The following is a 24,356-nucleotide window of genomic DNA, read 5'->3' as shown; positions in this document are numbered from 1 at the left end:
CAAAATAAACGCAAATGAATGTTTATTTGCTGGAAAATAAGTACATAAAATAAAAAGATAAGCAGAGTTATGATAAAAGTTATTTTTAAAGAACCTTCTCAAAAGAAAGGTGATTGACAGGTATAAAAATAAATCCTACGTCAATTTTTTTAAAGTGAGCTTTATTGTCAATTCTGCTATACAAACAAGATAAATAGGGAATCACCCAAAAATAAAAATAAAGAATATAGACAAAATATACACCCAAATAGAAATAAAAATAGGAAAAGGAGAGTATGGGTGAAGTAAAAGAGTGTAAAAATAATCTAAATATAGAAGTAAAAACCTGAAATTTGCAAAATCCAATACAGTGTACTCTTAGGAAAAGCTATAATGTGTCCATTGATGTGGTATAATGTGCATAAGACCTCACTGAGGTCCCATGATCAGTTGGATTTGAAGCAGTAAATTAAGATTTTAGACGCTTTGTCTCAGCTGTATTAATCTTGTCATCATTACATGCCTATCGGATTTATCATGTGTGCAAATCTTGAGATTAAACCTATGAGGAGACTTGATTCAGTGGGAGGCGCAAACTGGATCATTCAACAATAAACCGAAAGTAAAGTCAATGAGGAAATAAAAAAAAAAAAGAGTCACACCAGGCGGACGCGTCGTCATCTGCTGTAGCTTGACTGGATTTAGCTGAACCTTCTCACAATATTAATCTTGTAATCTCTGTGTGGTAGCGGGAAGGTTTGCTTCGTCATGCCAAAAGTTTCAACTCTGAAAATAAGCAGCGCCAATGTGGGGAAGGTGAGTCCGCGTCCAGCTCCAGGGAAACTGCCGCAAAGTGACTTTGCATTTTGGTGAATTGTGCGAAAACACGATTCTGGATTAAAATTTGAAAAGTTTAAGGTCACTTGTGTCCGAATAGTCGACGGAAAGTCCCCATCTTGTGGGAGGAAAACGAAAGTAAATCCAGCCAGTTTTTTTTTTCTTTTGGAAATGTGAGTCAGCAGTTTGACCTGTTTCATTTGTGTCCGCAGGTGGAAAACTTCCGACAGTCTCTGTTCCGTGAGGTTTGTGGAGGATTTTATATCGTATTTTTATTAATTGTTTTTAATTCTACGCACTGCCAACTTTTAATTGCAGGTTGTTAATAAATATTTTAGTCTTTTCATGGGAGGAGGATCGTTTTACGCACTCATTACGCACAGATACACATTACGGTTCAATATGAGATGATACAACTTTTTCATCTGTACGATTTCATTGTATTGATGGACAAATAATAAAAAATGCATGTAGTTTCTTGGTTTGTGCACATGGGGGAGCAACAAACAGTCACAACTTTCCAGTCACATTTACAAACGAATTCATATAAGAAATGGGGATTAAAGTGCGTTTTGTTAAGATGATTTATCAACCCGGAGAAATGGAATTTGTGGAGATTTAAAACAGTGAAAAGTGAATTTAGGGGAATTAAAGTAAGCAGAGGTGGACAGTCACACACTTAATGAATACTTTTGAATCTTGTTTATTATCTGTGCCTTAACTCATAATCATTCTACATGTTTGCTCGGAAAAAGTCCCCAAAAAACCCAAACTGCCTTTCTAAGACTGTCCATGAACAAAATACTTGAGAGTCTAAACAGGGTCGGCTTGTGTTTCCTCATTTGAAAACCAATTCTCCACGTAGATCTTTGGAAATCCCAATAACAGTTGAGTCATCGATTCAAGCATTGAGCTCAATTCTGCAACTCTGTGTGAGATGTGTTGAGAGTCAAATCTGTGAGAGATAGCAGCCCTGAAATCAATTCTGTACCATGGCCCTAAATAATCCCATTTTACTTTGTTTAATCATTTCCAGGCAGACAATCTGTTCTCCAACTTCATCCCACTGAAGATTATCCAGCTGGACGCTCTGCTCAGGGTTCAGTATATCATCTTTTCAGCTCAATGACCTTTCAAATGCCGTTTGTCTTGATAATTCGCTTCATGATTTTATCCATCGTTCACCAGGATGAGGCCCTCAGCATCAAAGACATGTCCTCGCTGCATGCTCCCCTGGACATCCCCATACCAGACCCTCCAGCCCCCGAGGACGAGGTGAGACCACCGGCTACTTCAGCCAAACGGTCACAGTTTTCTCCCTTAGCGCTTTATTATCCACACGTTTTATTTGATATAACGTAATCATAGGCTTTTTGAGATGTTTGAATAGTGACAGGTCTATCAAGGAAAACCAAAATGTACCATAATAACAGGAGAAAACAAAGAAGAAACCAACAGGAGACACAAAACGTACAAGAATTACAACTGAGAAACTCAAAACAAGCATAAAGTGGCAGAATTGAAAAAAGTTTTCCACAAACTGGTGACATGTGATCAAAACAAAGACACAAAATGACTATTACACACGGCAAGATCAAGACAACAAAGAAAGAAAACCCAGCAAATCAACACAAAATTAAAAAAGAAGTGACGCAAATGTGACATGAAAGACACAAAGCACATGGACTTACATTAGAATTACCTCATAAAAGATGAAAAATAGTAATGAACACATATAAACACGTGAACACATGTAGAATTAACAAGACCCAAAAGTATGACATCTATAAAAGAGACAAAATGATGATTAAGAAAAAAATGTCCATGCAATTTTAAATCCCTTTGAAAAATTAGTGGAAAACATTATTGACACAAAAACATCGTGGTTAAAGAACTTTAAATGTCACCTCTTTTCTCCATTAATGACAAAACATAAGATACTAAATACTCTGGTCATAAATCTAAAATAATCAAAGTTCAGTATGTGTCAGGGAATTTCCTGTTTAGTTACAATCAATCACATTAAATCTCGGTTATGCAGCAAAACACACTTTTTACGTTTCACGTCAATATTTTCTCCTCAGAATTTACGCAGTAAGATGTGATTTTGCAGGCAATTCCATCTTCTTCCCGGTTTCTCCTTTAGGAAATGGAGACTGACAAGAATGAAGAAGACGAGAAGAAGAAGAAGAAAGGTGAAGGTGTTTTTATTTTCTATCGGGGGTGCCCTGTTTGACCGTTCGGTAGTTTGAAGCTCGTCTCCGTTGCTCCGCAGCTCCAAAGTGCGGCTTCATCAAGGGGAACGAGAAGATCATGACGGTGCTGGACCGAGTGAAGCCGGAGATCGTCGCTCTCAGAGAGACAATCATCTCCGTACGAGAAAACCTTTTTATCTGAAGTAACTTTTTCACATTGTAATCTATTACTAACTAACCCTTGAAGAGGGGTGTAGGGGTCACAGAGGGGGGTTCTACGGCTTTGCCTGCTTTTAAGTTAATAAATATAATTTATTTCTTCTGGGCATGATTTTAATAGAGAGAACAAATGAGACATCAAAGAAGTCTGGATCCTTTCTAAGGGCTAAAAAAAATTTTGCTTGAAAAATACATTTTGATAGATATTTCATAATCTTAACTTCAGGGACAAAATCAGCTTAATATTAAATTTTCTGCAGGATTGGAGCTAAAACAGTTTATAGTGTCACAAAGTACCAAAAAAAGAACACTTTAATGCCTCGGTTAAAAAAAATAAAATGCAAGACTCATTATGACTAAAGTCAGATTTCCAAAATCAGTTCTCATATACGTCATGATGTGTGGAAGCATTGATCATCACGCGATCAAGGGGAAGTAAAGGCCAATAAGAGTGAAGATACACATCAGCTGGTTGCTTTCTGTATCTAGGATTGGCTAAAGTAAGTTTACAGGGGTAGTGACGTGGACAGGTTGTATTTCATGTTTGTTGGTTTTTAAGGGAAACAGTCCGAAGGAACACTGTTTGAAAGTGAATAGTTGGAAATCTGTGCAGAAATTCATTATTTCAGTTTGAGTTTCTTCTCTGTTCTGAAGGTGTCCTGCTGGATCCAGTATCTCATCCCCAAAATAGAAGATGGAAATGACTTTGGAGTGGCCATCCAGGTACTTTCTTTCTCTCTTAATTTTTTTATATTTTGTACATTTCTATCCCCAGCCCTGTGATTGCTGCCCATTTATCATAGGTCTCAATCTCTGCCTGTGAAATATGAGAAAATTATTATTTTTTTTTTCTTTCTTAAATATAATCCAACTCAACAAGAACTAGGGATGTTTCTTGCAGCTACTTTCTCTCTCTCCTAAATTAAAACCTTTTTATTTAGACTGGTCTCTCGAGATCTGCTTAGATTAGCTCTTCGGAGGTCTGTTAATATCAATAAACAAGTAAATATCCTTGGGTTAGATTGTGGCTGAGGGGCGCATGACCAGTAGCGGCATATCAGAAAAGTTGATGGTTTCCCGCTGTTTCCATGGAGACGAAGTTGGAGCATTTTCAGAAAGTTCCACCTTGGGAGCAGTTTTACAAAAGTGGCACTTTCAGTGGCTCCGAGCTCTGTTGTCATGGAAACGGACACCCAAAAACGCAGCAAACGTTTTCACTTGAAAACGCGGAAGTGGAGCCTTTGAATCAATAAATGGAAATGCGTCATGTAAAATGCTATGTTGTTATTTTATATGATTTATCCAATTTTTATTTCATTTTTTTTCAATTGAAACATCCCTTTTCCTCTTTTTAAATTCCAGGAGAAAATCCTGGAGAGAATCGCTGCAGTAAAAACCAAAGTTGATGGTTTTCAGACCAACATCAACAAGTAGGTCGGATATAAAGGATCTTTTTGGGCAATGTCTCCCAAACTGGGGGGTTCCAGGGATCACTGGAAACCATAATAACACACATTTTAGAATCTGTAATACTGGCCAGTGCTTTTGTATGTTGGTAAAAGTGGGCATGTCCACCAGTGCTTGTAATGCTTTGGCTAATGGAATATGTTTAGGGGGGGGGGGTCCATAGTGGGAATGAGAATTACTGCTTTAAATCAGACAGAATCCTTCATGACACGTTTTCAATCATTACAAAAATGTGAACATGTTTGGATTCTTTCCATCGTGTAAAATAAACAATGCTTCCCTCTTCAGGTACTTTTCAGAGCGAGGGGACGCCGTCGGCAAAGCGTCCAAAGAAACTCACGTGGTGAGTTTTCTCTGCGGATTTCATGTCATCCAATAAAAATAATAATAATCATGATTCAAGGACAATGTTCAGAAACTACTGGAAGTCACCAGTGAGAAGCAGTGCGGAACATTTTCTTTCATAGTATAAATGATTTTCACCATTCTGACACACTTCATTGTACGTGGAAGAAAGTTCTCAGGATTTATTGAAAGTGACTTTGAGATTACAAAGTCATTTGTACATTTATTTTAAATTCCACTACAAATAGAATGTATTATTATTATTATGAACAGTGTCTCATTTTGAAGCAATTCCCTTAACAAAAGAATCGACATGTAAGCGTCAGCCTGATCACATTCCGATGCGTCTCTTCATCCCACAGATGGATTACCGCTCGCTCGTCCACGAGAAGGACGAGTCCATCTACTCAGAGATCAGAGTGATCGTGCTCGACATCCGCGGCTTCTATGTAAGTATCACGCCATTAAAAAAAAAAAAAAAAGATTTATTCAACCACAATGTTGAACCCTGCAGCTTTAAGGTCCAGAGAGTGGGTGGGTGGGACGGGGACCTCTGATGTTAAGTTTTGTTTGTTCTAGACTCATAAGACATTTAAATTGAGTGTTTTCACCTTTGGATGTTCTGAAATGGATTTTCATAAATACATAAACACGTTAGTTATATAGGATACACTTATTTGGAAACACGGTATTTAACAATTTATCATTAAAACGTGAATATAAATCAGTTAAAATTTCCCCGGCTAGCTCAGTTGGTAGAGCATGAGACTCACAATCTCAGGGGTAGTGGGTTCGTGTCCCACGCCGGGGGTCACCTTCCCGTGGGCTCACCACCTGCAGGAAGGTTCTTAATCGGTGCATTGTGATCTGGGTGACAGTGCTCAGACTGCCACCCCCGCGACCCGGAAACGGATAAGCGGAAGAAAATGAATGAATGAATAAAATCGTCACTAAATGTCCCTAAAAAAAAAAAAGAAGCTTTCACTATCATCTTGTCTCATACTGAACACAACATGATGTGTTTTACTATTGTCATTAACTTTTAACTGAGACAAAATGACCATATATGGTCATTTGCTCTATAAAATGGTTAAAGTGATCAAAATCTGAAGTAAATTCAGTGAATGTAATTCAGCAAATAGATTCTCAATTTTACAGGAGTCAAACGCATGATAAAAATCTGCATTTTGATGATTCCTCAACTGAAAGGACACATCTTCTTTAAGGATTTAGTAATATACAGGAAAAAAGTTACTCATTTAAACCAGTTTATGGTCACAAGATAGTTTATTCTCGGTTTGAGGTGATCTTATACAAACAAAAGCGTAATCCTGAAGGTTTTAATTCATGCTTCAACCCCTAAATTCTGATTTTGTAATAGAAATACACTAATAGAAGGGGAAGTTCTGGACTTAAGGTATTTCTCAGCCCCTTAAAAGTCCCATGTGTAAGTTAAACTGATGTCGAACGGCAACGTTACATATTTAAGATTCTACTAGAACCTACTTCAGCTCAGTTGGTCTGTTTTGGGCTCATTCTGAGGTTACAATTCTCAAGTTTGGGTAGTCACGCTAATAAAAAGACAAATGTCAGAAAAATACTGAATTGGAAAGTAAAGTTTTGTAATTTAGGATTAAACTCACACTTTTTAATTTTTTTTATTTTGGTTGATCTCACATCAATAGAAATGATTCTGGTGTATTTGCACAAATCGATGAGCTTGAACATGGAAAAACGCCTGTTGAGTTGAACCATCGAAATGTTCTCTCCCTTCAGGCCGAGCTTTACGACATCATCTGCAAAAACCTGGAGAAGGTGACCAACCCGAAAGGCGAGGAGAAGCCGTCCATGTACTGAGCCTGATGTGGAGGAACCAACTGGAGAGATTCTACAATCCTCAATCCACTCTCACTCAACTTCCCCTTTACAGTCCAATAAACTGCTTTCCTCTCAGCTTTGCGCCACTCCACGAGTGCACCCGCCGTGTGTTTGTGTGAATGAATAAAGGAAACTTGTTTGTGAGATTCTTTTAATTTATTTGTAACAAAAACGGCGTCATTAGTCACCTGTGTGAGACACGGTCTCATGAGAAATACTACAAAAATATTTTCCTTACTCAAAAGTCCACGAAGAGAAAAAAACCCCAAAAACAACGAATCACTCAATGAAATCAGGAACGTAAAACAGGAACATCCTCCCAGCTTTCTGCCGTCTACACGTCCGGTCCTTCTCCGCCGGGGATGAGCTGCAAATGCATTAGAATCACAAAGTGATGAAAATGAACAGCAACAAAACAAGAGGTCCAATGTGCGTCCTGGTTGGTTACCATGGTGATGTTGTTGCCGTTTAGGAGGATCTGGTCGAGTTTGGTGATCCTCCGTCCCTCGGGTGTGAGTTCACTGCAGCAGAAAAAAACAAGATTGAACAAATATTGCAGCAAATCCCAAGAAAAACAAAAGAGTGCGCGTGCGTACGTACAATTCCGTCACGTCCTCCAGGACCATGTCTGAAACTCTGAGTTAGGGGCGACACAAGGAGGCAGGAGACCGGCAGAAATGAGACGCCGCTTTTAAAGAAAGGATACTGACAAAGTCATCGAATCCCAGCAGGGTGCCCACAATTTCCTTGTCGGTTTTCATCACAATGTGAATCCGAGAACCGATACATTTGTCCACCAGCTCTGGAAAACAATTATATGAATCGAATCCATTTTAGCTATTTATTCAATAGTCATGCGGACAGCTTTAGGAGTTTGTTTATGTTACGTTTCACTGTATTTATCACCAGAAGGTTTCAATAACATTGGCTTCATGCTGGCAATGTAGTCTTTTTTAATTTTTATAATAATTGTTTGGTTTTAGTGAAAATATTATCTTTTCCATCATGTAAACTCTGCGACACAACAATGAAAGTAAAAAAAAAAAAAAAAAAGGTTATTATGAACTATTTTAGCAGTGCTGCTCACTCAAGATGAACTTGTACTGCATCTGGCCCCTGAACTTAGATTTGCCTGACAGCCCTGATTTAGACAATGGAATGAATGAAAACCAAGAGCTTGACGTAAATTTAAAATCAAATTATAAGTAAGCAGAAAACAATGGAACCTAAACTAAATCTGCAGAAGTACTGGGGATATGCAGGAGGCTGAAATGACGTGAAGATATTACATTTTACAGGAATCAATGTATATTTAAAGGACGAAATTGCACATGCAGCAACAGTTGAAGGTGAAGTATAAGTAGGAATAAAACAAAGAAATCAATCAAGTTAGTTTCTAATACAAGATGAGATATGGACGTAATACGGCTAATACATTTATAATCTCAACGAAAATGCGACTTTAAGTGTCAGCCAATTGAATGGTGGATAAATACAGTCGTATGTCTATTTTGGGAGCTTCAACAGCCGTTTTCTGTTAATATGTTCTTATTTTTGTGAGTTTCTAATGGAAATCATATCGCCCTTCGTTAGCTCCACGCAGCGTGATGCTAAAGCTAACCATTAAAACGTCGCTAAAATGTACATTTCTATCGGCTGCTGTCCAAACTCTGGCTGCAGCTCTTGAGTTATGTCGCTGATACCTTCCCACTCTCTGTGAAATTAAGTGGCTTAATTAAGAATTAAGAGGATTTACAGACCGAGAGGGAGCAACTGTGAAGGGTTTGTAGTCTGAGCAGCCGCCATGTTGGATCTTACAGTAGGCTCAACCAATCCATGCAAGATTAAACTTAAGCAGACTAAACAAATCAAACTCCGAAAAATGTTTTTCCTTTAACGTTTACACACACACACACACACACGCACGCACACATTCACACACACACACACACACATATAGATATAGATATATTATATTTTTATATATATGCGAAATGCCTATTTCTCTCAAATATTGTTGACAGATCTGTCTAGATCTGTGTTAGTGAGCGCTTCTACTTTGCCGGTGTGGCATATCAAGATGCTGATTAGACAGCATGATTATTGCACAGGTGTGCCTTAGGGTGGTCACAATAAAAAGCCACTCTGAAATGTGCTGTTTCGCTTTTAGCTTTATTGGGGGGGGGGGGGGGGGGGGGGGGGTAATGTGGTGAAGGTGAGCGGACCAATGTTCCACAGGTCACAATCAACAACCTGATCAACTCTATCCGAAGGAGATGTGTTGTAGTGGGGCATATTAAGTCAATATACCATAAGAATCTTTCACTTGGTGATGCAAGCACCAAATTTGGCACAAGTGTGCTTCAGAACCTACTCTTTCCAAAATGTACGTTATCCAGGCTGAAAAACAATATGGCGGCCATTTTTCAAGATGGCCGCCACATCAACCATGAAAAAACAGTTTTTGCCATAGCATGCCAAGAGAATTGGTGATACAAGCACCAAATTTGGCACAAATGTGCTTCAGAACCGGCTTTTTCAGAAATGTACACTTTCCAGGTTGAAAAACAAAATGGTGACCATTTTTTAAGATGGCCGCCATCTAAAATCTTTAAAAATCAGTTTCAGCATAACGTTACTAGGGTTATGAATATTTGGATGATGTGAATGTTGAAAAGGATGTCTTCTGTCTAAAGTAACATTAGAGTATCAATATAAAAAACCAATAGTCTGCTTTTTTCAAGATAGTGGCTATTGAGTTACTAAAAATGTGTGTTGTTTTGTCAATTTCTACGACTGTCTAATTGCATATAGTGTGAAGTTGCTTGGTAATGTCAATCAACAGTGCCATATTTTTTAATACTGGGCCCAGATCCCCAGATCTTCAATATGGCTTATAATATTCTGCATTAGAGAGTGGTGTCAAAGCACAACCAGGGCACACTGGTGACATCACTGCTGTGAGACTCAGCATGGGGTTCAGTGTCGGCTTATAGTGTATTAACTGTAGTTGTAGTTTACTAACTGTGGTGGTGGTATACTCACTGTAGTTTTTAGTACTTAAGTGTCCCAAATGCTATCTAATAAGCCCTGTATATAGCTGAACTAAGTATCTAACTGGAAAAGGTTTCTGCGAGACAGTGACAACAAGACTGAACTTTTTGGATTTCTGGCAGACAAGATCATGACTCTGTGTCCTGACAATATCATAGTCGTGACAAAAGGAGAACAGGCTCTCTCCAACAAACCAATCTGTCTTGAAAACGTAAGCCCCTGCAACCATGAAGAGGCAGACTCAAGAATCTTCACACATGCTTATGATGCAGCCAAGCAACAGGCAAAATCTGTGTTGATTAAAGCATCTGACACAGATGTTGTTGTGATTGCCATCAGTGCTTTCATTAGTCTTCAGGATGTAGGCTTAGAGATGCTTTGGGTTGAATTTGGCCAAGGTCAGTCAATGAGATGGTTGCCAATTCATGATATGGTTCTCAATCTTGGTCCAGAAAAATCCACTGGCATGCTGTTCTTTCATGCTTTCACTGGCTGTGATGTTGTATCAGCGTTTCGTGGCAAAGGAAAGAAAACAGTGTGGCAGGCATGGGAGTTCTACCCTGAAGTGACCTCTGTCTTCAAAAAGCTCAGTTTGTATCCAGCAGTGATAGAAGATGCCGACATTAGCATCCTCGAGAAGTTTGTCATAAATATGTATGACAAAAATAGCACCAGTGATAGTGTTGATGAGGCCAGACTGGACTTGTTCGCTCGTAAGCAAAGATCTTACGATGCCATCCCACCAACAAGGGCATCCCTTGTTCAGCATGTAAAACGTTCTGTTTTCCAAGTTGCCTGCATATGGGGACAGGCTGCTTTGAGCCAAATGCAAATTGAAAGCCCTGCTAATTGGGGTTGGCAAAAAGACGGTGATGTCTGGCAAGTTCTCTGGACAAAGCTTCCTGCAATTGCCGAAAGCTGTCAGCAGTTGACAAAATGTGGATGCAAAACTGACTGCAGAGGCAGATGCAAATGTTATCGTTTCAGCCTCAAGTGTACATAATTATGTGCCTGCAAATGTGAAGACTAAATGAAAAAGCTAACCCACTCTATACGGCTTCCTTTTAAATCCCAATTCGTTGAAAACCTTTTTGGAAAACTTCAAAATTAGAACCATCAAATTGAGAGAGCATCTACAAATCTGTTAAGACAACTTTTTTCAGTAATTTAGGCTGTTTTAATTTAGAATAAATTTTGTATACCAATATACCAGTTAGTCATACATTTCAAGGTAAAGACTAGCCGCAGATTGTGATCCTTTGTTGTGTGCCACCAAGCCGTCAGGGTCACATTTGGGGCTAGATATAGAATATATCGAAAATATGATATACCGCGTAGAATCTAGTCAAAAAATTGTTTCAAATAAGTTTGAATGGCAGCCATCTTGGAAATGGTCACCATTTTGTTTTTTACCTGTATAGCATACTTTTCAGAAAGTGTGTGTTTTGAAGCATATTACTGCCAAATTTGGTCTTTCATCACCAAGACTCTTGGCATTCTATGGCGTAAACGCTTATTGATGGCTTATGTGGCGGCCATCTTGGAAAATGGCTACCATTTTGTTGTTTTACCTGGAAAGCATACTTGTCTTTAAGAGTAGGGTTTTTTTTTTTTGTTTTTTTTTAAATCTTTTTTTTTCTCCCTTGTCCTGTTCGGCAGCTTAGGCCAACAATATGATGTGATTGAGAGCCTTCGGAGTCAGAACAGTTTTTGGTCTTGCAACAGGGAGAGACCTGGAGTCTCCTCCTGTTGCCTTCTCCGTCAGAAGTTGGCATGGCTGCCGTACACGACCGGGGGGGAACGCACAAAGAGAGAGAAGAGAAGAGAGAGAAGAAAGGCGAGGGGGGAGGGGTGAGGGGGGAGGGGGGAGGGGGGGAGGGGATAACATACAATGTCCTTGTTGTGCTACATATATTATTTGCAATAATCACACTCATCCAAATACTTTCCAACTGTTATTAGATTGAACCAGCCTGAGCAGCTCTATCTAGACAGTAAGATGATTTTCTAGATTAACCAGCCTGAGCAGCTCTATCTAGACAGTAAGATGATTTCCTAGATTTAACCAGCCTGAGCAGCTCTATCTAGACAGTAACGTGAAGCAGGAACATGAAATAACAAAGAGGCAACAACAAAAGAGGAACATGATTTTTAAAGTTTGAGCAAATGATGACAGACAACAAGCAACTTCAGAAGCACCTTTCGTGAGGAGTGAAAGTGTGTGTGTGTGTGTGTGTGTGTGTGCGTGTATGTGTGTGTGAGTGTGTGTGGCTTGTCCACTGGGTGTGGCCGGAACTGTTGTGGGGGGACCCGTGGTGACACCCCGGGGTCCGAGGCCACCGCGCCCGGACACCGCCACCCCGGCAGACAGAAGCCCCCCAGGCCCGGGGAGACCCCAGCGAACCACCCCAGAGAGCCCCGCCCCCGCCCAAAAAGCACCCGACGGAGAATGCAGAGAGGAATCCCCCCCAGGCAAGAGGGGCCCACAAGAGAAGGACAAAGGGCACAGGGCCCCAGGCCCCGACCCAAGCCGCCAAGCCGAGAAAAGGCCGGAGCAGGGCCCCCGGGCCGAGCGGGCCGAGAGCCCCCCCAACCCCGGCGGCGAGTCCCACCGCACCCCCGGGAACAGGCCCACCCACCGCCCCCCCCAACCCAGCAAGGCAGAGAGAGTAGGTTTTTGATGCATATTTTTACCTAATTTGGTGCTTCTACCACCAAGTCTTTTGGCATTCTATGGCCGAAACGGTTATTTCATGATTGTTGTGGCGGCCATCTTGGAAAATAGCAGCCATATTGTTTTTCAACCTGGATAGCGTACTTTTTGGAAAGAGTAGGTCTTGAACCACATTTGTGCCAAATTTGGTGCTTGCATCACCAAGTGAAAGATTGTTTCAGCTATCTGCTTCACAATTGCGCCTGCATGAGGCAAATGGTGGTCACACCAGATACTGACTGGTTTTCTTGAGGAGACTTAAGTTTGCGGGAGTGTATATGTGATTTTGACATCCTTGGGGAGCGGCAGTGCAGGGGCTCCAGGTTCAGCGGGAAGTGAGCCTCTCGGTGTTTCACAGCATCTGATGATCCGGGCCGTGGCTTTGTGGCCCTCAGCCTTCCTGGAGAAGACAAGATGATGAATTGGTTTAGAATTAACTCAACCAATTGTCTGGTGTGAAACAAGGGTTTTATCGTCCTCATCCCATCAATAGTTAAAATCCAGCACACAGACATTGGTAACTAAGATGTAAGTGAACAATATAAACGATCCTCTTTATTTTGAAAGTTAGAAAACTGAAGTGTCTGACATGAGACTGGTGGCTGTGTGTGTTGACTCACCGTGCTGCTGGCTCTCAAGACAGGAGGCTTTGAATTCCACACCTCCTGCAAGCTTCTTCTGCACAGCCGGAATGGGAAGAGACTTCTTTAGCTTCTTCTGCTTCTCCTGCTCGTACTTCTGCTGAAGGAGCGCTCTCTCCACCACCAATCGCTTCTCCTCCTCCTCTTCCTCAATCCTGAGGCGCTCACTCTCCTCTTCCTTCATCCTCCTCTTTTCCTCCATCTGTTGGAAACAGACATCAAGGTTGGATGGATAAAACACATTTTCAAAAAGAAAAAAATCAAGGCCAGATGCAACAACAAGGTGATATTTCTGTGATTCCAGACCAACCTGTTGTTTCAAAACTTGCTGGTATGTGGACATCTCGTCCTCCATCTTCTCTTTTTCTCTTTTTTTATGTTCCTTTCTCTCCCTGCATGCAAGAACAATACGTTATTCTGTGTCTGAGATGGTTAAGTCTGGTCAATGCCAGGAAAGCCACCGGTCCAGACGGTGTCTCAGGAATGATTCTTAATATTTTAATATTCATTTCTTATCTCTCTGTATTATGATGTTCTCCTAGTGTGTGTTTTATATTGTTGTCACAACATTCCACTGCTGCTAACACTGTTTTAACATTGATAGTGACATTAAATGACTTCTATTCTATTCTATTCTATTCTATTCTTTATAGTGTGCTGTGAGGGCCCTCTGCTGGTAGAAAGAGACATTACATAAACCATTAGTTAAGAGCACAAGAAGGCAAACATGAATGACAAATTAAAAAGGCAATTTATCAACACTGAATTGACATTGGGCCTCGTCCTTAATAGAATTGTAGGTGAATTTGGTGATTTTAAATGTAATGGCTTTTTAAATTATCAACTCCTCCATTTTCTACATTGTTCTGGTGTGCCTTGTGATAATACCTGGTGGGAGCAGTCTGCGGAGGCCCCTCTGGACTTCTCTGGCCCCGCTGGAGCTCCAGTCGTTTCTCGTCTTTGCTGGAATTCCGAAGGTTCGGCAAGACTCTGACCATTTCCTGTTGACCCACTGAAGCGTACAGGTGGAACGCAGGCAAACAAAAGATGATTATGAAGAAGCCAGGCATATTTGTTTTCTTTCTGAAGCTGCATGTTCCATACGAAAGGTGTTATTAACATTATTGAGGGAACAACCTTGTGTCGGCGATGCTCCTACAGGGTTCGCTTGCCGCTGTGGTGTCGACACAAAACTCTCCTGTGAACATCCCAAATCTCAGATTTACCATCAGGGCTCGAGACATGAAACAAATTTGTACACATGGCAGACTTACAGTCCTGGAGGAGAGCTGGCTCTCAAGGCAGGGGGCTTTGAATTCCACACCTCCTGCAAGCTTCTTCTGCACAGCCGGAACGGGAAGAGACATATTTAGCTCCATCTGCTTCTCCTGCTCGTACTTCTGCTGAAGGAGCGCTCTCTCCACCACCAATCGCTTCTCCTCCTCCTCTTCCTCAATCCTGAGGCGCTCACTCTCCTCTTCCTTCATCCTCCTCTTTTCCTCCATCTGTTGGAAACAGACATCACGGTTGGATGGATAAAACACGTTTTCAAAAAGTAAAAATCAAGGCCAGATGCAACAACAAGGTGATATTTCTGTGATTCCAGACCAACCTGTTGTTTCAAACCTTGCTGGTATGTGGACATCTCGTCCTCCATCTTCTCTTTTTCTCTTTTTTTCTGTTCCTTTCTCTCCCTGCATGCAAGAACAATAAGTTATTCTGTGTCTGAGATGGTTAAGTCTGGTCAATGCCAGGAAAGCCACCGGTCCAGACGGTGTCTCAGGAATCATTCTTAATATTTTAATATTTATTTCTTATCTCTCTGTATTATGATGTTCTCCTAGTGTGTGTTTTATATTGTTGTCACAACATTCCACTGCTGCTAACACTGTGTTTTAACATTGATAGTGACAATAGATGACTTCGATTCTATTCTATTCTTTATAGTGTGCTGTGAGGGCCCTCTGCTGGTAGAAAGAGACATTACATAAACCATTAGTTAAGAGCACAACAAGGCAAACATGAATGACAAATTAAAAAGGCAATTTATCAACACTGAATTGACATTGGGCCTCGTCCTTAATAGAATTGTAGGTGAATTTGGTGATTTTAAATGTAATGGCTTTTTAAATGACCAACTCCTCCATTTTCTACATTGTTCTGGTGTGCCTTGTGATAATACCTGGTGGGAGCAGTCTGCGGAGGCCCCTCTGGACTTCTCTGGCCCCGCTGGAGCTCCAGTCGTTTCTTGTCTTTGCTGGAATTCCGAAGGTTCGGTAAGACTCTGACCATTTCCTGTTGACCCACTGAAGCGTACAGGTGGAACGCAGGCAAACAAAAGATGATTATGAAGAAGCCAGGCATATTTGTTTTCTTTCTGAAGCTGCATGTTCCATACGAAAGGTGTTATTAACATTATTGAGGGAACAACCTTGTGTCGGCGATGCTCCTGCAGGGTTCGCTTGCCGCTGTGGTGTCGACACAAAACTCTCCTGTGAACATCCCAAATCTCAGATTTACCATCAGGGCTCGAGACATGAAACAAATTTGTACACATGGCAGACTTACAGTCCTGGAGGAGAGCTGGCTCTCAAGGCAGGGGGCTTTGAATTCCACACCTCCTGCAAGCTTCTTCTGCACAGCCGGAACAGGAAGAGACATATTTAGCTCCATCTGCTTCTCCTGCTCGTACTTCTGCTGAAGGAGCGCTCTCTCCACCACCAATCGCTTCTCCTCCTCCTCTTTCTCAATCCTGAGGCGCTCACTCTCCTCTTCCTTCATCCTCCTCTTTTCCTCCATCTGTTGGAAACAGACATCACGGTTGGATGGATAAAACACGTTTTCAAAAAGTAAAAATCAAGGCCAGATGCAACAACAAGGTGATATTTCTGTGATTCCAGACCAACCTGTTGTTTCAAACCTTGCTGGTATGTGGACATCTCGTCCTCCATCGTCTCTTTTTCTCTTTTTTTCTGTTCCTTTCTCTCCCTGCATGCAAGAACAATAAGTTATTCTGTGTCTGAGATGGTTAAGTCTGGTCAATGCCAGGAAAGCCACCGGTCCAGACGGTGTCTCAGGAATCATTCTTAATATTTTAATATTTATTTCTTATCTCTCTGTATTATGATGTTCTCCTAGTGAGTGTTTTATATTGTTGTCACAACATTCCACTGCTGCTAACACTGTGTTTTAACATTGATAGTGACAATAAATGACTTCTATTCTATTCTATTCTTTATAGTGTGCTGTGAGGGCCCTCTGCTGGTAGAAAGAGACATTACATAAACCATTAGTTAAGAGCACAACAAGGCAAACATGAATGACAAATTAAAAAGGCAATTTATCAACACTGAATTGACATTGGGCCTCGTCCTTAATAGAATTGTAGGTGAATTTGGTGATTTTTAATGTAATGGCTTTTTAAATGACCAACTCCTCCATTTTCTACATTGTTCTGGTGTGCCTTGTGATAATACCTGGTGGGAGCAGTCTGCGGAGGCCCCTCTGGACTTCTCTGGCCCCGCTGGAGCTCCAGTCGTTTCTTGTCTTTGCTGGAATTCCGAAGGCTCGGTAAGACTCTGACCATTTCCTGTTGACCCACTGAAGCGTACAGGTGGAACGCAGGCAAACAAAAGATGATTATGAAGAAGCCAGGCATATTTGTTTTCTTTCTGAAGCTGCATGTTCCATACGAAAGGTGTTATTAACATTATTGAGGGAACAACCTTGTGTCTGCGATGCTCCTGCAGGGTTCGCTCGCCGCTGTGGTGTCGACACAAAACTCTCCTGTGAACATCCCAAATCTCTCTGCAAAATAATGAGCTTTCAGCAACATGTGTGATAAAAACACACTGCATTGTTTTCTTGATGTATTGTACCTCTGAACCATCGAATTGAGGCCGTTCCTTCGCGATGCTTTGACGAACCTCCTCACTCCTTTCCTGCCACCTCTTCCGCTTCTGCAGCTCCTGCCGAGGCGTTTTGGACTGAATGGTGGGATTCTGGTTTTGTAGTGAGCGGAGCTGCAGAGAGCAAATCAAACTGTTTCTCCAGTTCTAGTTATCTAAAGGAAGAGCGCCTCCCAACTTTAAGAAGGGAGGAACGATCATGAAAGAGATGAACTCCTAACCTCCGTCTTCTTTAGCTCCATCTTCTTCTGCTTCTCCTGCTCGTACTTCTGCTGAAGGAGCGCTCTCTCCACCGCCAATCGCTTCTCCTCCTTCTCTTCCTCAATCCTGAGGCGCTCACTCTCCTCTTCCTTCATCCTCCTCTTTTCCTCCATCTGTTGGAAACAGACATCAAGGTTGGATGGATAAAACACGTTTTCAAAAAGGAAAAAATCAAGGCCAGATGCAACAACAAGGTGATATTTCTGTGATTCCAGACCAACCTGTTGTTTCAAAACTTGCTGGTATTTGATTTTCTCCTGCGACGGCTCGTTGCTAAAACCTGCAACGGGTGAAAGTGAACCAATGATAAGAGTGAAGTTCAACTTTTAAGAATGTTGATACAAATTTAAATGATTTTGTCAATTCTTCTGAACTCATATAAATTGGAATGTTGTTGGACTTTTTAAAGTTTTGATTGCACTAATTAAAACCTCTGTTTAATGGGATTGGAATATTCATCATCACAGAGGAAACATAAGACATGGGCACACTCACATTTACACTTACGGACAATTCAAAGTCACTATTTAACCTCATATGGACTGTGAAGGAGGGGGGGCAGCATGCAATTTCAAGATCAACTTACCAAAAACGTCCCCTTTATGGGTGGTTTTGGGAGCACCACAGCCACCTCTCCCCCAGGGGTCGTATGTCAACATCTCCTCCTTCATCTTCTCTTTTTCTCTATTTTTCTGCTCCTCCTTCTCCCTGATCTACATGCAAGAATAAGTTATTCTGTGTCCGAGATTAAGCGGTGCCTTGTGCTGCACGTTGGGCGTGAACCGAGTCACCTGCTGTCTGAGTGCTTCTTGGTAGTTCTGTTGACTCTCTCTGCTCTGCTTGTCCTGATGAGGCTTCATCAACGCAAGAGGAGACGTTCCACGCCGAGGAGTGCGTCTAGAAGAAGACAGAGAATGAAACAGGCTTTTGTACAGGAGGAAGAGACGGCAGGGGACCAAGACTCTCACAGGCCACAGAGGCGACACCCCGTCCACACCCTCCGACAGCATCCATCCAGATTCTTTAAACCAGTTCTCCTCTCACTTTGACCAGCGGAGCAGCGACCCGGGAGCCGCCCCTCAGCCTGCACCACCAGAGGACGACGCCCCAATCCAGGTGCACCGGCACCAGCACCAGGTGAGGGTCACCCGGCGTCGGGTCAACGCGAGGAAAGCTACTGGTCCAGACAGCGTCTCAGGAATCATTCTTAATATTTTAATATTTATATCTTATCTGTATTATATTTTTCTACGAACATGTCACTGCTGCTAACACTGTGTTTTAACATTGATAGAGACAATAAAGGACTTCTATTCTATTGTATTCTTCATAGTGGGCTGTGAGGGCCCGCTGCTGGTAGAAAGAGACATTACATGGTCCTCGAGTTTCATACTTCATTAAACGGCTAATTGAAAACAAACTTTCAGTTGCAAATATGGAGGTGAAGGTGGGAACACTCACTCAAGGTGGTCACGTGACTTGAGACGAGGCGTCCGTTGAGAAGGATTCACAATGTTCCCAAACTGGCCATCACTTCCAGACAGACCATCTAATGAAGAAAACATAATGAAATTATTATACATCTTTAAACGTCAGCTGGTCGTGAAATAAGACTGAAGCCCATAAACAACCCCACACAAGTGATCACACTCAACAAACTACGTCACCAGAAATAATATCTGCTGTTATATGAGATTAATGATTTCACAAGTCAAGTACTCGTGGACATCGTCAGGTTGATATAGTGGCTCCACAGTAACTACACATAAGATTTCTGAAGCTAATGAATTACAGTGAAAATACTAAACGTTTGACTAAACAGTGTCCTGATGATTACTACTCATATCCTGCTGCATGTGTTTCATGTTGTCCTCTGCTGTGATCCATTACTGTGAACGTAATGATTTGTCTGTGTGTTGCTTTGACCTGAGAGTAAGAATCTCCCCTCAATGTCGGGAAGGTGAAGCTCCACTGGATTCCTGGCTCCATAGACGTAATCGGCTGCATCATCAGGAGTCCAATAAGTCGCAGGCACACCAGGAGTTGCACATTTTTTAGGGCCCCTGGCCCGAGTTGCAGCAGCTCCCAGCAAGGGCACCCTCCGTCCACAGACGCATGTTTGCTGTGGATGATTCTCAAGATCCATTGGCTTGGTCTGAGTGGAAATATGTCTCCTGGAAGGAGTGGGCTTCTTCTCGGGGCCGGGGGCCGGTGTGAGGGAAGGAAGCCACGCTTTGGACGAATTATCCAAAATGTTTAAATGCCGAGCCTTCATAGGCTGCAAGTGAAAATGTGGGGGAAGGAGAGGCTTGATTTGAATCGAGGACTTTCTCATTGCGATGCAGGAGTGCAAACCACTACACCACCGTGCACACAACCCAGTCACCACAGACATTTAGTAAAGTGCAGAATTTCTACTTGTAAACGTATTAATCCCCTTACTGTGCAGGAGGACGCTGGTAATCGCTTCGTTAACTTTTCCTTTTCGGCTTGTGTCTTCAGAAAGTCTTGAAATTCTCTCTTTCTTTCCTCTCTCAGTTTGTTCTACAAGAGAAAACAAAATTCATGACATGTCAATAGAAATCTTCATTTGCTATTTTCAAAATCAACTAAAACTATAAGGTGTAGCCCGCTGTGATGTTTCTGCATTTTATTCAGTGAAAAGACCATTAAATCAAAGCAAAATGAATGTTGGTTTTTTTGATTCTGCATTAAATACAGTGACCGTAAAACCAACGCACACAGATACTTTCACTTGAAACTATTAAATTCCTTGCTTGTGAACCCATCAGTACATATCCGAGCAGTTTCCATGAGATAAAGTACTGTGCAGTCAACAGTTCATATGAGCTTAACCACAGTTTCATTACAGCACAATTCACTGCTTACTGTGAAATCACCCTGATGAACCCATGCACAAACACTCACATACAAACACACACACACACAAAAAAAAAATCCAAACCTGGACCGATGAGTTGTTGTAAATCGGCAGGGAGACCCCTCCATCTGATGAGGGAGCTTCGCTCGCTCTCAGGAGCTGTTTCTAAAGGAGAAACGTGAAAAAAGAAAAGATGGGATTGTGAACTCAACAGAGCGACCGCTTTGTGAAACAAACATTTTAGTTCTGAAATGAATTACAGACCTGAGAAATGCGATGTGTGTTTAATGGGGCCTTCTGTTGAAGTCTCGGAAGCCTTCTTCCATTTTCAGTTTCAAGATGGGACCTAAAATCCACACCTGGAAAATATAACACATTCACAAGCACATAATTACTGTCATCAAGTATTATTTTTGATGTATTTGTGTCTAATTAGTTTTTTTTAGTCCACTTATGAAATTTCACTCTAAATCAAGTACCTTTTCTAATCTTTGTAGCTTACTTTGCTACTTTCAAACTAAATCGTTGATATTGATATCCCACAATTTAAATTAATAATAAACCATTCATCTGTATTTTAGTACTCCAAAGATTCTTTAAACAGACAAACTCTCTGCACTACATCTAGATTCCTTTACAAAGAAAATCTATGTAAATATTTTGTTGTTTTAAAGATAAATGTGTTTTGATTCTAGATATTTAAGATGGATGGATGGATGGATGGATGGATGGATGGATGGATGGATGATAGATAGATAGATAGATAGATAGATAGATAGATAGATAGATAGATAGATAGATAGATAGATAGATAGATAGATAGATAGATAGATAATAAATTCCTTTGCGTTATCTTTGACTTTTGTACCTCAGTACAACGTTGTTGATTACTTTGGGAAATGGCTGATTAAAATCTTCTTACAGAGGTACCTGTACTCTACTTAAACAACAAAGTCAGATGTTTTTCATAACCCAGGACATTGCACAGTACCTTGACCACGGTTGGAATTAATTTTTGGTGCGGCTAATAACCAGGGCATCATGGCTGCAAAACAAATCACAAAGCAGAAACAATCAAGCCCTTGAGGGGGGCAGTATTTAGGTGAGCAAGAGCAGCACATTAAAAAGAGTAAGAGAACAAAAACACAAAAAAGAAAATCAAACCTGCAAAGAAGTGTTCTACGGGTTCTCACTACCTACGGGACTCTGACTGGGAATGTCACCTTGAATAGTGGACAGACGTGGCAACGTTTTAAAAGTTAAATGAAATCTCTAGCTGACAGTGTGGGGAACCTGTAGGGATTTAAAGTTACTGGCTTTTCTCGTCCACTCCAATGTTTAAAATAATATTGAACAGTGTGAAAGATATCAAGACGTGAAAGACAACGCTGAGTGATGACATCACAAAACGTCATCGTCTTTTATCTTGGGACCAACTCGTCAGGTGTTTCAAATGCTAATTAGGCCACGTTGTGACGTCATATGGAAGTTAAGCCACGCTCCCTGCCACGGGCGGACTAGCCGTCTGGCGTACCGGCCGCTGTCCCGGTGTCTCTCGGGGCTGGTCAACAGACTATGAGCAAGAGAATGTCGGTGTAGCCGGCTAGCCGGTTAGCTCCAGCCCCGCCTGAGGTTACTGGCGAGGCTGACGTCGACCAACGAGCTTCACGGGGTCTCTGAAGTGACGTCTGACGGATCGAGCTGAGCCACACGCAGCTATGTTGCCTCCAGTGAACCAGGAGTCAGTCATGAGGACCCTCCTCCACTCCTCCACCCCTCCACCGCTTCATACACATGAGGGTTTTCCATCTATCGAAGCGAATATGGCTCAAAAATCAATTTGAAATGGATTCACAGAAATGCTTTTTCATTTTCAGATTAAACTGCATTTACTGACTCGTGAATAAAAATTAATAATCAATCATACAAACTGCTTTTTAATTTTCTTTGACAATGCTGCTTATTCTGTGACTTAATGGAAAAAGAGAATGATGATTAAGATTTAATTTTCAAAAGACACTCCAGCAAATAGTGACCAAAATTCATTTGGAATTGTCAAAATCAAAATGCGCTTCCATACTTTGGCAGTTTTTGTCTCTGCATTCAGAAATCGGTGCTTGTTTCAGTCAGCCGATGGAGACAACTAAATAACTTAACCAACAAAACAAATAATCAGACGAGGGTAAAAGAACTTAGAATTAATGGCAAGACCATCAGTGACAATGCCACTTTGGCAAATGAATTTAATCACTATTTTGTGAAGTCGGTGGAAGAACTAACAAAAACATTTGTGTTACCAAATATACTAAACAATACAAAATCAACCCTCTCAGCAGGTACGTTTAACCTTAACGTGATAGATGAAGAAGAAATTGCTGGCATTATTAAAACATTAACAAACTCAAAAACTAATGATATTTACAACATGAGTACTTCTTTTCTCAAAACACACAGCAAAATATTAATAAAACCACTGACTTATCTCATTAATCTTTCCATTAAGTCTGGTTCATTTCCAACTGGCTGGAAAAAAGCAGTCGTCATACCAGTATTTAAATCAGGTAGTCATGACAATATAGCTAACTCCTGCCCAATCTCCATTGTACTGGTCTTATCTGAGGTCCTTGAAAAAGTTGTAGCAACTCAGCTGATGGAGTTCCTACAAGACAGTCAACTACTTCATCCTCCCCATTTTGGCTTTAGACCAGGCCACTCAACTGAGATAGCAAATTGCTGTCTAGTGGAAAATATCAAACAATCCTTGGACAAGGGTAATGTGGTGGGAGCTGTATTTCTTGACCTTAAAAAGGCTTTCGACACTGTCAACCACCACTTACTTTTATCAAAAATGGTGTCTTTTAATTTTTCTCCTGATACTATAAAATGGCTCACGTCATATCTCCAGGACAGAGAACAGTGTGTAAAAATTGATCAAAACATATCATCCTTTGTAAACAATCATATGGGCATACCACAAGGGTCCATTCTCGGTCCTTTACTTTTCAGCCTCTTTATTAATGATCTGCCATTCCAATGCCCAGCAGCAACATGTCAGCTTTATGCAGATGATGCTGTTATATATACAGGGGTCAAGACTCCAGCACAGGCTGCACACCTCCTGTCTTCATATATGTTGGACATCCAAAAGTGGCTCATCCAGAACCATCTACTTCTGAACCTCCAGAAAACAGTGTCGATGTGCTTCTCAATTAGAAAATGTAACCTGCAAAAATTCAAAGTTAGTATTCATAACCAAGACATTAGCTTAGTGACAGAATTTAAATATCTTGGAGTGGTATTAGACCCTCAACTCAAATTGAACCACCACATAAAGAAGACATCAAAAACAGTAAAAACAAATCTGAATTGTTTTAAATTAATCAGACATTACATACCACACCAAACAGCCATACTGTACATGCACTCAATGATATTCTCTCACATATCGTATTGTCTGACAGTATGGGCTCAAGCGGCTCCTTCCATAACACAACACATTGGGTCTTTATACAATCAAACTCTTAAAGTCCTGGATAAAAAAAAACAATTAGGTGACATCACTGTAAAGTTATCAAAAAGTAAAATTTCCTGAGTTTCGAAAGTTTCATCGACCTCTGTTTTCTGAAATTAACCTTCAAATGCTTCCATAAGTCAGCACCAGAGCCACTCTCTGATTCTATCCAAAAACAGGACCGCAGCAGAGTCACCAGGAGCTCGGTCAATAACAACTGTAAAATACCCCACCAAAAAACCACATTCGGACAAAAGGCATTCTCAATAAAAGGTGGGGAATGTGTTTCATGATAACAGGTAATTGTGAATCAGATATTTACTCTGTGTATTCTGTGTATTTCTGCTTGTCTGATGTATCTTGGTGTTGTATGTACTGTTGTTTCCTCTTTTACCCTCTGAAAAGGTCTTCCAGGGACAAGAGTTGCAAATTAGTGTCGAGCTATATACTCTATGTGCAACACATCA

General features: G+C 41.1%; 2 protein-coding genes across 2 annotated transcripts; one reads left to right on the top strand and one right to left on the bottom strand.

Annotated features, from left to right (window-relative positions):
* The first annotated feature begins 522 nt into the window (after positions 1-522).
* Positions 523-7,064, top strand: psme2 (proteasome activator subunit 2). The gene is made up of 11 exons (XM_080489710.1): positions 523-795; positions 1,029-1,061; positions 1,853-1,915; positions 2,005-2,091; positions 2,963-3,011; positions 3,092-3,189; positions 3,885-3,953; positions 4,593-4,660; positions 4,986-5,040; positions 5,405-5,491; positions 6,819-7,064. The coding sequence occupies exons 1-11, from the start codon at positions 748-750 to the stop codon at positions 6,897-6,899; spliced, it is 738 nt and encodes a 245-aa protein (XP_080345836.1). The 5' UTR covers positions 523-747; the 3' UTR covers positions 6,900-7,064.
* Positions 7,058-8,735, bottom strand: lsm5 (LSM5 homolog, U6 small nuclear RNA and mRNA degradation associated). The gene is made up of 5 exons (XM_080489711.1): positions 8,681-8,735; positions 7,627-7,722; positions 7,521-7,548; positions 7,369-7,441; positions 7,058-7,287 (listed from the first exon to the last, which is right to left on the bottom strand). The coding sequence occupies exons 1-5, from the start codon at positions 8,724-8,726 to the stop codon at positions 7,255-7,257; spliced, it is 276 nt and encodes a 91-aa protein (XP_080345837.1). The 5' UTR covers positions 8,727-8,735; the 3' UTR covers positions 7,058-7,254.
* Positions 8,736-24,356: the final 15,621 nt, after the last annotated feature.

The sequence above is a fragment of the Lipophrys pholis genome (assembly GCF_963383615.2).
Source record: "Lipophrys pholis genome assembly, chromosome: 20".
In the NCBI taxonomy this organism is placed as follows: Eukaryota; Metazoa; Chordata; class Actinopteri; order Blenniiformes; family Blenniidae; genus Lipophrys; species Lipophrys pholis.
This window is presented reverse-complemented; position numbering and strand designations above follow the sequence as displayed.

Coding starts and splice junctions, on each gene's coding strand:
- psme2 (XM_080489710.1), top strand. CDS start 748: ATGCCAAAAGTTTCAACTCTGAAAATAAGCAGCGCCAATGTGGGGAAG. Junction 796..1,028: donor GCAGCGCCAATGTGGGGAAG/GTGAGTCCGCGT, acceptor TTGTGTCCGCAG/GTGGAAAACTTCCGACAGTC. Junction 5,041..5,404: donor CGTCCAAAGAAACTCACGTG/GTGAGTTTTCTC, acceptor TTCATCCCACAG/ATGGATTACCGCTCGCTCGT.
- lsm5 (XM_080489711.1), bottom strand. CDS start 8,726: ATGGCGGCTGCTCAGACTACAAACCCTTCACAGTTGCTCCCTCTCG. Junction 7,723..8,680: donor TTCACAGTTGCTCCCTCTCG/GTCTGTAAATCC, acceptor ATTGTTTTCCAG/AGCTGGTGGACAAATGTATC. Junction 7,288..7,368: donor ACGGCAACAACATCACCATG/GTAACCAACCAG, acceptor ATGCATTTGCAG/CTCATCCCCGGCGGAGAAGG.